Below are 14,120 nucleotides of genomic sequence, written 5' to 3' on the forward strand. Positions count from 1 at the left end.
TCTTGACTTTTCTTACTCCTAGACGGACAGAGTGGATATGGTGGATTCAGGAAGTAAGGAAAGGGACGAAATGGTGAAAGAAAATGATCCTTTACGATGTAATGCCTTTTCTGACAAAAAGTGAAGCAAATAGATATAACTGGCTTTAGTAACTTTCCCTTTGCACTGGGACTTGTAGCTAGCAATCGTCAGCCAGTCCCGAGTCTCTCATTTAAACTAGTGGGTGATGCTGAGATATTTCAAGCTATGTACTGCTGGTAACCCCGCACACTATCAGATCATGGAGAAAACTAAGAAAGCGAGGTCACAAAAGATGCCAGTGTTTGTTTTTTAATATAAACAATGAGTTTGTTATTTTTAAAGCACCTTTACCAACCTCCACACAAATGGTGTTCCAGAAAACTGAAAAAACACTAGCTTCTGGGCTCAGACAATACCGTACATCGGAAATATACATGTGACCACATAAATCAGTTATCAGAGCGTCTGAACTTCTTTGTCAGATGCCATCCGAAAGACAGATCGTGAAGATAGTACCGACAGTCTTTGTAGATGAATTGTCGATCCCTAGCGAAAGAATCTTTGTCACCGTAGATGACCACCTTGCCAGACAAAGTCATTTATTTCACCATCTCGGGTCTTTTAAGTTACACAAGTCAGCTTTAGTAACACACCTACTGATAGCATCTCTTCAAGACTCGTGCAGTTTCAACCATCCAGGCTATGTTGCCCAAGTAAAGGGCAGTTTTGTGATGACAAGCAAAACTATTCAACACCTGCCCAATCAGCTCCTTTGCAAGTATTAGCAAAGAACTTTCGCTCTCCTTTATTCTTGGGAACCTATGATGCACAGCCGTCTAGGCAGATGCCTCACTTTTAATCCCCTGATTATCATGGCATCGGTGATACACTGTACCCTTACAACACTGTGCAGTCAGTGGCAAATGAGCAAAGCCACACGATGAGGTGATTTGTCTCCATTGTATCTGAAATTAGATGGACAGCAACAGTGTACCACCACTGCCTTAGGTTTAGAATCATTTACCTCGCTATCATCTACTGTTGGAAATTTGCCCTTTCAGCAGGGTCACCGCGAATATTTTTGGGGGCTTTTTGCTGAACCCTGTTTTTGATAGCTATAAACTTGTGCCCTTTACTCCTGGTAACCAGTGGTAAAGTGCCTGTGCTCCTCCTTTCAGCAGGATAAATTGGTATATTCATGCTTGGCATATCTAACTTATCTACAGGTCCCTAGAATATGGTAGCTAGGCCTTGTAAGTTAAATGTCATCAGTGGGCTGCACCACTATTTTTCCCAACCACTACAATGTCCCAGTATAGCACATCTCCAGGTCTACTCCTGTAGGGTGGCTGTGCAGTTTTAAACTGCCAATTCAACCTGTCAAAATGAACCCTTTGACATGCCTAAACCTTACTTTTAATTATTAATGTCCCCCTATAAGGTAGGCTCTATTGCCCAGAGAGTAGGGTGTATGGTACTCAAAAGTAGGACATGTAGAAGTTTAATAATTCAGATTTCTATAGTGAATACTGTTAAAATCTGTTTTTACTGCAGCAAAGCTGGTTGTTTCCATAGGGAAACAAATGCTGGATTACATTATAACACCTTGTAATGCTAAATTTGGATTGGTAACAGCTGAAAAAAATATTCATAGGACTCTTTACTAGTTAAACAAAATATCATTTATTGGTAAAGTCGAACTTTGTCTATTACAGAAAAGGTATTTTAGAAAAGTTACCTTTTCCATTCTGTAAGTATTCAGTTGTCACCGGGCAGCTTGATGACTCGCGGGTGGTGAGTTGTTAACTGCTCCCAGAACAGGAACAAAGGGCCTTAGCTGCGTGGGGGTATTTTCCTTCCTTGAAAGGGTGGTCTTGGGGACTGTGCCCACACCGTTGGCGCACTTCAAAGAGCCTCCCTTGTCCCAGGCAGACGTAGCTCACACCTGGGCCTACCCCCCTTTTGTTATTCTAGTCATTCTGATTGAATGTCACACCCTGCTTGATAGGTCTGCTGGGGTTTTACATGTAACATTTGGGCTACACTTCACAGGAAGCCAAAACAGTTTGTGTGTATCCACTGTCTGGTCGCTGAAAGATCAATTTTGATTTTTCTAGTCTTCTGTCATTGAATTTTTTGGGTATACTGGGATTGTCTCTAAAACTAGATTTTAGTGTTAGATGCTAGATGACACTAAGGTTATAATAGTACACTCCCTACATGTAGAGGATGAAGAAATGCTCTGGACCTGGCTTACTGTTGTACAATGTGCAGCTAAGTATTGGTTGTTCTTAAATATTGTTATTGCCTTTCTCAGCAATTTTTGTCTTATTAACAAGAGGACCCGCCCACCCATATCTGAAGCCCAATTTGCTTTAAAAAATTTTTAACCTTTATTTTTGAGCTTTTATACCAACAAATATAGCAGAATTTACCATAGCAAACAGTATACAGGCTGCAAGTCAAGCTATGCTAGCAATAATAGATTGCATCGGTCAAAGCATTAATGACAATAAACATGATATCTGAGCTGTTGCAACACAGTACAAGGGACAATAGCTTGAATATTTAGAGGAAAGTTCCAAATGGGATCGTGATTTTTGAAGCAGAGTCAGCAAGAAGAACATGAGAAAGTAGAGTAAAACTACAGGGAGTCAGTCATCAAGTGGTACCTGGGGATTTTGTGGACCGGTTGTACATGGGGGACTCTGCACAAGTGGCAGCACTGTCAAGAGATAGTTTCGAGTGGCTGCCATATATCTCTAGATCTTGAAGAGAGTGGCTGCAACGTTGCATAGATTTCGCTGGTAGTATGACAAAAGGACATATCGTAGAGCCAGGCTGACACAGTAGAGAGAGTACCACTTCAGTGAGGATCAATGAGAGAGGTGAAAATTCAGACGGTTCCACCGGAGACGTAAGCGGGATTGCACACAATGTACTGTGCAGGCAGTGAAGGATGAATCTATTTAATTATGTCTCATTTCCCTCCTCCAGCAGTGAGGACCCAGATTTAAGGGTGCCAGCGCTGTAAAGGTCACCCAGAGTATACAAACAATGAGTATCAAGCATATGCTGAGTATCCTGCTCCAGAGTGAGTGGGATCCAGAGGTTGTTTGACAGGAGCAGGTGTGGAGAATACAGAGTGGTGCATTCCAAATATTTGAGCAATTTGGACCAAGCCCAGCCCATGGTAGGAAGTGTCTGCAACTCATTCGGGCTTCCAGGGAGGCCCCGCAGAAGCAGTGTGGGGAGGGAATACAGGGTGATTTCAAGTGTTCAGGTTTAAGGAAGGGTAGACACACGTCTGGGTGGTATAAAAAAATAAACCAAATGTGCCTGGGCCACTAGATAATAAAGGCACAGGTCGGGCACAGCAAATCTACCTCTGTTATGAGGAAGAGTTAAAATATCCCAGCGGATGGGAGGATGCTGTCCAGCCTAGACCAGTTTAATAAGCAGACCTCTGGAGAGTATCGAAAAATCTATTATAGAGGACAATGGGAATGTTAAGAAACAAGTATAAAAAGTGCGGCAGAACCACCACCTTGATTATAGCAATTCTGCCAGCCATGGAGAAAAGAGGCACAATCCACCTATCGATTTGCTTTGCAAGTTTGTCCATAGCATGGCCATAGTCCTAACGCACCATCTCAGCACTGTCTCTATGGAGAAATAAGGCAAAGTATTTTGGTGGGCCCACGCACCACCGGAGGGGGTACACTAAGGAGCAGGGGCTGTGGCATCAGTCAATGGGAATATTTCAGATTTGCCCAAGTTAATAAATAAACCGGAGTAGGCTCAAAAGCGCACAACCTCCCGAATAAAGGAAGGGAGGTTTATAGCAGGGTACTGGATGAATAGCAGGACTTCATCTGCATAGAGGGAGGCCACCAGCAGCGGGCCCAAGGAAACCTCAGTCCCCGATCAAGATGACGTTCCTGGAAAGCACGCACTAAAGGATCCATAGCTACTATAAATAGCAAAGGGGAAAGCTGGCAGCCCTGACGACTGCCGCAGATAAGATAGTATGCCATTCACCTGGATTCGGGCGAGAAGGGCCACGTAAAGCAAGGCGATCAGCTCTCTTTGCTAGAGTAGCATGAAGAAAGCACCATTCAAGAGAATCAAGTGCCTTCTCAGCATCATGCAGCACCCCTGCTGCTGGTAGAGTTGGAGATATTTGGTTGATCCTCGCAAAAATTGTACGGAGGTTTATTGGTGTTGAGCAGTGCGGTACAAACCCTGATTGCATAGGAGATATAATTTGGTCCATCAGAAGAGCCAGCTGAGTGGCTTCAACTTTTGCCAGTATCTTGTTGTCGTGGTTTAGCAACAATAGCAGTCTATAAGATGCACATGTGGGGGCTTGCCTGGTTTCAAGAGTAATACTATCACTACCTCCCTCAGAGTAGGCAATAGGGTGCCCGTCTACAGAGACTCTGCATAAACCTCAAGTAAGTGTGGGGTTAGAATAACTTTGTAAGTTTTATAAAAGCCCCCCGTTAAACCATCAATTCCTGGGGCCTTCCAGACACTCGGAGAATCGATGGCCTGAGAGATCTCTTCGCAGGTTATAGGGGCTGAAAGGTACTGCTGATGACCTCTCTCAAGCCACTCCATGGCCACCTCTCATAGATACTCTGCCAGTGAACCGATCAGCGGGTAACAAAGCCAGTAAAACAAGAATTCAGAAATAGCATCACTGTTAGGATGTATTAAGCATGCAATACAACTGAACCAAACCACCCCCTACATCCCCCCACACTCCGATAGGTAGAATCCCCTGATGAATACCAAAGCACAGTATCCAGTATCACCCATAAACTTTGAAATGTTCTGGCATTCACCATTGGGGTGAGTCAACTCTTTCACTTTCGGAAAGGGAGATTGTCAGTGCCTGAAATAGTATGAAATGAAGAAGGTATTATGCTGTCAAATACAGTACGTAAGCTAGGACAATGCCAAATACACTGTTAGCTCTTCCGTGCCCAGATCATGGATTTCCCCTCAGGGATTGTGCTGTATCGAGGCTGATGGGGAAGGGGGGGGCAAGCCCGAGCCCCCTGCGCGTCGAGGACATCATGGATGCACTCCCCATTGAGATTGTTTGCAAAACGATGCGTCCTTAGCAGGGGTTGAAAATGTGTAGTGCTTACCATCCAATTCTATGCGCAAACATGCAGGGTACAACATTGTATTGCTCTTTTGGAGCAGTGACTTAGTGTCTGCATATTTGCTCCTTGCCTCTTGAACCAGGTGGGTGAAGTCAGGGTAAATAGAAATGGACATGTTTTGATACTGTAGTGGGCCCTTTTCGTGCGCCAGGCGCAGTGCAGTGTCTCAAAATCGAAAATTCAAAAAGTGAGCAATAAAAGGCGCAGAGGAGCTGGGTGCTGGCCCAGTGATTTGTGTGCCCTCTCCACACCAAAATTGCTTGTAATGGTGTCCATGCCAAAGAGCCCATTCATTAGCTTCTCAACAAAGCTGTCCGTGCGCCCGGTGTTGGTATACTCTGCCACTCCTGTGATGCGAATATTATTGCACGCAAGTGCATCTCTAGATCTTCATTCTTGGATCCCTCAGTTTTCAACAGATGTTCTAACCTATCCAGATGATTTTGAGTGCCAACACATCCATCCTCAATCTCGGAAACGTGTCTTTAGGCCCCTTCCATTCTGATGACCGGACGGTCCAAGCGCTCAGTCATCCGATCCAGCTGCGCCGTGAGGGAATCGAAGCAAGAGTCTGTAGGCTGAAATCCTGCACGAAGCTCAGCCAGTGCGAGTCACAGGGTCATCAGAGGCGTGCTGATCCATAAAGGAACGCCTGGGTTGTTTGCTGTTATCAAACGTCAGCAGGTGTTGTCGCTGGTCTCCACGGCCCATCTTGTCATCCAGCAACGGAGAAGTAAATTCAGGGAGCTTAGGGCAATTTCCAGAGGTAGTGTAGCAGATCAGGGACGTTGACCACGCTTGCCTTGCATGGTCTGGCCAAGTTCGCCTCCAAAACTGGGGTTCCAAAAGTCAATGTTGTCAGGGGGTGAGCGCGCATCTGTATTCAGGCCTTTACTTAGGTATAGCGACAGCCCATGCTCCACATGTTTGCTCTTCATGCTCAGCTTTATACTGGATTTATCTAGGAGGTGGAGCACCTGTAGGGCATGCAGGACTCTTCCCTCCTGGCAGGCAAACTGGGGTGCTGGTAGGTGGCGAAGCAGGCCATCGATTGGGTCCGATGCCACCAAGCCCAGCACCAGGTATGAAGTCCAGGTGGCGCAAAATGTAGGTCCCCTGTAGGACACCCTGATCTGCAGGGACTTTTGGTGACGAAGGTGGACCCAGAGAAACCACAACACGGGATCCATAAAAAAAAATCTTTGTGCTGCGAGCACTGTGGTACTCCTGCAAGGCCAAACACAGCCATACCGTGAAGCACTGTGGTACCTCGCTGGAGCTGCCGCTAAAGCTTCATCCGTATAATACATTATTGCACAAGTTTGCCCAAGGAAGCTTGCATGGTACTGTTTCACCATAGGGATAAAGCTTGAGCTCTGGATCTACAGGAGTACCCCTGTACCAGCAAAAAAAATAAAAAAATGAATGTGGGGTGTCTGTGTTTGGGATGGGTGTCCACAGGAGATTGAGTGCAGGGCCTGGACATAGGCCAGGCCCTTCAGCCAACCCCCCTAGGCCATCGGCCCGCACCCTGTGAAATGCACAACCAAAGCACATACACAGACGTGTTTTGGTTATCCAAAGTGACATGTTGATTTTTTTTTTGTACTGGACAAGAAGATTTACGAGGCAGCTTGTTCCACGGACAATTAGGTATTTTATTACATTTCACACTCCTGCATTTGTCACTGTTCTGGGGCTGTGGGGACTGGTAGTGGTGATATTTTCTAACAATAAAAAGAAATCGATGTGAGGAAGTAGCAGTTCTTTTTTCATGGGGTCGGTTTGGTGCCATGTAGTGTGGCGGCAAATTATGGCAGCAATCTCATTATATAACAGCTTTGATAATAGGCTCTCTGATTATGCCAGAGCTAATACTATAATAGGTCTTGAATACTAGCCGTTTCATTATTTTGCCACCTTTCTGCAGAACTACATACTGGGCTGGAGATAGCAGTAGGCGATAACTTCCGGGGTTGGAATGCCCTTTGCAGTCTGTGCAAACTTTCTAACTTGCATTTTTTGGAAATGTACCACTGACAAGGGCAGAACTAAATCTTCTTCCATGATTAGGGAAAAAAGTGGTTGGAGAGCGAATGAACTTGTAAGTGCTGAGCAGATTTGTGCGTGAGCAACTCTAAACATGCATATTTGCTTGTGCTAAAATACCATTCACAAATACTTTCTAGGAGTACGATTTCCTAGTTTACTTCTGTAAATTCTTGTGAATTCAAGAAATACATTAATCTGCACTACTGCAAAAACGTGCACTTTTGTGAATTTCTTTAGGAATTGTGCCCCTATTTAGGTCTGGCATTAACCAAGACCTTTTTTTCTATTAAAATGCTATCTCTTTAGCCATTTATTGGCTGGCTTCTCTGAGAACGATAGCAATCTGCTCTTTCACAAGGAGCGTATTGGCACACAGAGTAGTTTTGCTCAGTGCCAGGAACTACTGTTAATGTGTGCTTTTTAAGACCAGAAAGTATTTTTGCTTTTTACCAATGTTTGCTACAATGGTGAGGGCCTGGCAGTTCCCATAACAAAGTTTTAAAAAAGCCATGTTAATACAAGACAAACATTGACTAAACCAAAAGACACATCCACAATGTCATACTTATTGGTTTGCCAATGCTTGTTTGTTTTCATGTTTTCCGTAATCTTGTGGAAACTGGTACACTGATTTTTCCATTATAAATATGTCTGGGAAATATTAGCATGCATCAATACATTTTACTAAATGATGCTTCAAAGAAATGGTTCCTAAAATTTCACAGTAGTTTAGCAAAACGTTTTTTTCCTAGTTTTTTTTTTTGTGGGCATTTTATTTTGAGAGCACAGAATCATCAATCATGCTTTCAAGCTTCTGCAAGTACTTACATCCAATCAGAGAGCATTCTATGTGGCCTCATTTTAACGTTAAACTTGCAAACAAATGTACATATGTTTATTTGCGGGAACCACGGTCAGGAGTGAAGTCAGAGCTTACAACATTTACTTAGAGCACTCACCTAATAATAAAGGTTTTGCATTAATGAACCATTAATACAAGTTGGAATAGCATTAACGTACGGAAACAAATATTACCTCAACTGCAGACTATTCCCTTCCCTGCTGAATAATGTGTTACTGTAAACTGGCAGCACGGGGTTTGTGCTGCATGGAGTTGAGCCTGCTTGTCCCCAGGACAAAATAAACATGAAACCTTGTTGTCCTTGACCCCAAACAATATGTGCAGGGCACCAGGCTATAGGATTTCCACACCCATTGAAATGATGGGTAAATGAAGGGGCAGCTCCGTCTCTTTATTGTAGTCAGGGCCACTGGAATTATACAGGAGTAGAATGCCAAATTATACGGAAGGATTGAGCAAATTATGCAGCAATGAAAGGCAAATTATGAGGCACAAGGCAGCACATTTTGCAGTAGTATTACTTCAAAATTAAATCTTTTTTAAACTTAGTAACACTTTCTGGGCATAGTTTGCACCTCTTTAGCACCAGTGACCTGTCTAGCTTTGCAAAGGGACTTTTACTGCGTGACAACCCCTGTTGCTGTCTTTTCAGTAACTTTTGAACCGTTTGAGCTAGAAACACATTTTTTTGTTAAAATCTGCAAATTATGTGGCAAAAGCGGCAAATCTCTAATTATTCGAAAATCGCTGCAGCCGCACAATCGCATAATTCCAGTGGCCCTAATTATAGTTTGAACCGTAGTTACATCGGAAAACTTATTTTTCAATTTGAAGGAAGATTTGTGTGCAATGCTTAAATCATTTCAATGATGCATTGTCAAAATCCAAAAGTGCAAAACACTTCCTCAAAGTACCTGCAGCTCAAAGATTCAAAATATGTATTTGTGCGTAGCCACTTGTGGCTAGGCTTTTTAGCAAAAATAAGTCATATTCAGAGGTAGATTTCTTATTCTGATACTGTTCAAATGGGAAACTGACAAAATTACTCTGGGCCTATGATTTTGTGCAGTCTGGGCAAGAGTTCTTTCTTAGTAAGCAATAGACACAAAAAATTAGTCCTTTCAAACTATTTGTTAACACAGACTGCAGATGCCTTTTAGAGATCTCTTCTTGAGTTGTGGATTTAGTTGTCTGTTCTCCTAATTTTGGTTGGTTCGAGTCTATTTGTACACTTTACATTCCAGTGTTCAGAGGTGGATCATTCCACCACCCCCGCCAAAATCACTCTTTGGATGAGAATCTCTTATCCTACCTGCAATGAGGTTGAAATGTTGGTCACCAATAGACTACTCTAATGGAAGACTACAGTTGCTTACAAAACTAGATTTATCGAGTTACATTTTCTCATCGCAAGATGAGTACGTTGATCACATTACTTGACTTCTGTCTGAACTTTTTCATTAGATAAAGACAATATTTTCTGGCAAGAGTACATTAATGGTAAAGCGTCACCAAATTGTCTCATAAAATAGCATTGCTTGTTTCTGTCTATATTCTTCTCATCTATATAGATATCATTATTTTTCTGAAGAATGCAATTCAGAGACCCAAATGTTGCATGTTTGGAGACAAGTGTGTATCCAGGCATCTTTTACCTTGTGCCATGTAAGGTCAGAGTTTACAAAAAGAAACATGGTAACCACAATCACATGTTTTTCTGTACTGATATGGCATGCAGACATATTTGTATGCATGTATTATTATTCAAAACTGACCATATTTATTTTGTGCCCATCATCCCTTGTCGGCTCTACAAATAATTCATATTCTGCAACCGAAAATCACCCTTATGTTTTAGTTAAAGATAGTTTTAGCTGAAGAAACTATCTTGTAATGCAAAACCTGCTTTGAAGTAGGATAAACTTCTGAACAAAACATAGTCAATTTCAATATGAAGAGTAATTTAAAGGGACATGTTATATGCACACTGCTTTTAAACCTTGCTGCTCTCCTAATTCATAGGTTATGAGTGGTGGGAATGCGAAGCCGTCAGCGCTTTTTTGCCAGCATCATGCGCCTCTTCTTGCGGTGCCTGCGGCTAGGGCGCCGACGGAGGCTTCGGTTTCTGAAGCGTATACAGGAGCTATGGAAGTATGGGCGCCTCTCCTACCTCACCCTGGTGTACAATTCTTTCACCAACAGCGACGTCATCATTGACTCCCTCTTTGAGCCCATCTATTGGATTGTGGATCATGTTACAAGGTGGTTTGGTGTGGTAAGTATTATTAGAAAATGTATTTCTTTAGAAATCAATTCCATTAAATTGTATGAGTTTTAAGAGTTTTATGTGTGAAATTTCTTTTCTATGAATTGAGAATAAGTTCCCTGTATTGCTTAATATTCTCATTAGACTAAACAATTATGGAAGTGCTAGAAAAAAGCCTATTTTGCACATGCCTGGCCAGAGGCTTTAAAGTTTTTGAAAGCTGCTGAAATTCAAATATATTTTTGATGTACATTAGATAGATTTTTAGGAAATGACTGGGTATCAGTGCAGCCACACCTTTAGCATCACTTGCATGATTCCTGTGAGGAGCGCTTTCTCTTGGAAAGTACCTCTTTCACATGATATAGACTTAAACATTATTACTCTGCCTCCTGTCAGTAATCAGGATCTCCAAAGGCTCTCGGTCTCTTCTTTGTTTGGAAACACACATTGGAATATAGTAGTTTAAATCATAAAAAATAAAATAAATACATTAGCTATAGAAAAGGCAGTCTTTCTCAGCAGCGTCAAAGAAAGAAGAAGAGCTAAATTATGGAGAGACTTGATTATAATATTGCTTGTAATTGGCTATTGATGACATGTTTAGTGATTTAATTATCAGATTTTCATTGAATGAATAAATAGGAATTAAATTGCATTGAAAATGTTTGTTTATTTTTCTTCTGTAGTTGGGGCCACTTTGAAGAATTGGGAACAAACTGGTACTAGGATGAACTTCCTACCTGTCCCCTTCAACAGTGGGGAACCTGTTCCACAAAAGCACAATTAAATTATTCTAGTAGATCAAGGAAGACTGTGGCCTTCAGGAGGGGCAGAGGTTCAGATAACTTAAAGTGAGACTTTGCAAATGCACCTGCAGATTAGAAGAGGGCAAACCAGATAATTAACACCATTTGTAAAACTGGTGAAAACAAATACTAACCAAACCCTGCAAATCCTATTTACACATACGATTCTGACACAGACACCGAGCCAAGTCAACATTCATTTCAGAGACGGTGAAAAAAAGAACTAGTGATTATGATAGAAGATAAGGCAATCTTGCCATAATTCACATTGAAGAGAAAAGATAATCCTACATGATGTATAGATGGCACTAAACACCAGCCAGGCTGAATAAAATTAATTGTATGAGGCTAAAATCCTGCTGGTGAGGCTGCAGGCAACATTGCACTCTCTCACATACCTTGTGGGCATGCCTTCTTTAACATACATACTGGAACGAGGTGCCTGAAGGCATACATGAGATTAGAGTCCAAAGGAGCTAGAGGCCCTTTGAAGATCCCACTAGGTCTCCCATCAGAAATTATCTACTCATTGCATGGAAATAAAGGAAAGAGATGATCGTCTTCATGCTTTCAAGCTGTAAAACAGGGAATTCTCATGCTTTGTGAAAAGGCTGAAGCCCCAGCCATAAGTATAGCGTTACAAAAGATATTCCAGGGAAAGATAGTTTAAAAAACTCTGGGGACCATTGCTCTTGTTTTTGTTGAGAAATGGCAACAGTGTAACATTTCGGAGGCGATTAAAAGTGGTTGGTAGATAAAGGGACACAACAGGGCGTGCCCTAATAGAATAGATAGCATGAGTGAACTGCCTGGTATTTAAATTGATAAGAATATGATGTCGAATTAAAAATGAATGTAAATACTGCATGATTCATATTTGTCTCTGGGACCCTTTGACACCTAGTACCAAGCCAAGCCAAGCCAAGCCAAGCCAATGGTGTCAGGCCTGTTTGTGAGTGTGCAGGGAGTCCCAATTTAGCAGAGGATGGGTACCTTCTGCATCTGGGCAAAAGGGTGGTAAGGTATGGGGATGCTGTGACAGAAAGTGCACCAAGGGAAGGGAAGAGAACTTGAAATATTCTGTCCAAACTGAAATGGTAGCTAAACCAAAATTATCACTTATGATGAATAAAATAAGGAAAGCTGAACTGCGCTTGCAAAATTAATTGACCTCTTCTACAGAGTTTTTATTGTCTCTCTCCTTTCTCTTTCTAGCACTTTCTCTCTCTCTCTGTTCTCTCGCTAGTTAGAATTGTATTTTCATGGGAAAAGCATTGTTTGGTTTGGTGATAACTTTGGCACCGTTTGGCGAATCTTCAAGAAACATAAAAAAAAAAAAAGTTTTTCCATCTCCGCATCCTCCTAGAAAGTTTTGGGGTGATCCATGAAAAAGAGGGAGTACCAAAATGTGATTTTCCCAATCATTTTTCCATTGGTTGGAAAATTGATCAACAATAACACAAAAAACTACTGAACAGAATTACACAAAATTTGGCAGAAAGCAAGATCTTGGTTCAGAAAGCATGCTAATTGTGATATGGTGTGAATCCGTTCTGTAGCTTGAGTAGTTAGGGCTAAAAAAATATATAGATATAGATATTTCTCACCTTCGAGAATTCGTGGAGCTGTCAGATCTCTCGGGGAGATTTGATTGGCTGCCACCACTTCAACAACGATGTGGTGGCAACCATATAAAGACTTGGGACTCAGTCCAGAGACCTAGAAAAAAAGTATTTTGCCGGGGCCAAAGTCATGTATATATATATTTTTTAACTTTTGCTGCAAATTTGCAGTGGATCCGCAAACCCAGGGAAAAATGAATACAAAAAAAAAATTCCCCCCAGGATGGGCCAGGGCGCAGGAGTTGGTGGCGCTTGTCATCTTGAAGGGGAGGGAGTCATGCCCCTCGCTAGGCCCCAGGAACACCAGCCCCCACGGACAAAATTATTTTAAAAGGTGCGGGGCTGGACCCACTCTCGCCCCAACATCGTCCCTGGGCGCCCTGTTCCCTTCGGGCCATTTTGTTTTTATTTAAAGGCAAGGAGGGTGTGCACCCCTCCCTGAGCTTGTTTAGGCCCAGTGACCCCATCCCTCAAGCCCTGCCCCCAAGGACAAAATTATTTTAAAAGGGGCAGGGGGCTGCGCCCACTCTCGCCCCAATATCATTCCTGGGCGCCCTGTTCCCTTTGGGGCCATTTTGTTTTTATTTAAAGGCAAGGAGGGTGTGCGCCCCTCCCTGAGCATGTTTAGGCCCAGGGACCCCATCCCCCAGGGCCACATTTATTTTAAAATGGGGGAGAGGGGCCGCACATGTCCCCTCCCCGATATTAGCCCACGGCACCCCATCACCTAGAACCACATTTTTTTAAAGGGTGCAGTGGGACCACGGACCCACTCCCTGGGCCTCTTTAGGCCACGTGGGCCCAATCTCCGATGGGTGAATTTATTTTAAAAGGGGAGAGGGGTGCGCTGGGCCTAAAACTTAACAGAGTCCTGGTGAGCCCATCCTCTGAACACTGTGGTTTCCTGCACAGGCGAGTGCAGGCATACCCCGTCTGCACTCTTCCAGGCAGGGAACAGAACTTTGCTCTCACAAGGCAGGACTAGTGGAAAAAAAAATCTGCTATCCCCGGTTGGGAGATAAGGACTGGTGGCGGCTCCAGCGGGCGCTTTGGGTACCCTGTGTGACACCCAGCAGTGGGTGCACCGGTGCACCCAGCAGTGGGTGCACCAGTGCACAGACCAGGAATTTTTGTTTAAAAGGGCTGGCTTCTGTGATGGGAGCCGAAGAGACCCTGGTGCTCATCTCCCCCAGTGCCCCTCACCCCATGAAAACATTTTGATCTGTGGTTGTCGGGCTGGAGAGGCCAGGCTCTGGGACTCCTGACGCAACCCTAAAAATTTAAAATGTGGGTGCCCCAAGTCGGCTGCTT

At 43.1% G+C, this 14,120-nt stretch overlaps 1 protein-coding gene across 4 annotated transcripts in view; it reads left to right on the forward strand.

The window, feature by feature from the left end:
- Positions 1-14,120, forward strand: part of ZDHHC16 (zinc finger DHHC-type palmitoyltransferase 16) — a 122,580-nt gene that overhangs the window by 28,289 nt on the left and 80,171 nt on the right. For all 4 annotated transcript variants that reach the window (XM_069239614.1, XM_069239616.1, XM_069239613.1 and 1 more), the window contains exon 2: positions 10,135-10,387. In XM_069239614.1, coding sequence (XP_069095715.1) covers positions 10,151-10,387 — 237 coding nt within the window. In that variant the 5' untranslated portion in view covers positions 10,135-10,150. The remainder of the gene's footprint in view (positions 1-10,134; positions 10,388-14,120) is intronic.

The sequence above is a fragment of the Pleurodeles waltl genome, chromosome 6 (genome assembly GCF_031143425.1).
Source record: "Pleurodeles waltl isolate 20211129_DDA chromosome 6, aPleWal1.hap1.20221129, whole genome shotgun sequence".
NCBI lineage: Eukaryota > Metazoa > Chordata > Amphibia > Caudata > Salamandridae > Pleurodeles > Pleurodeles waltl.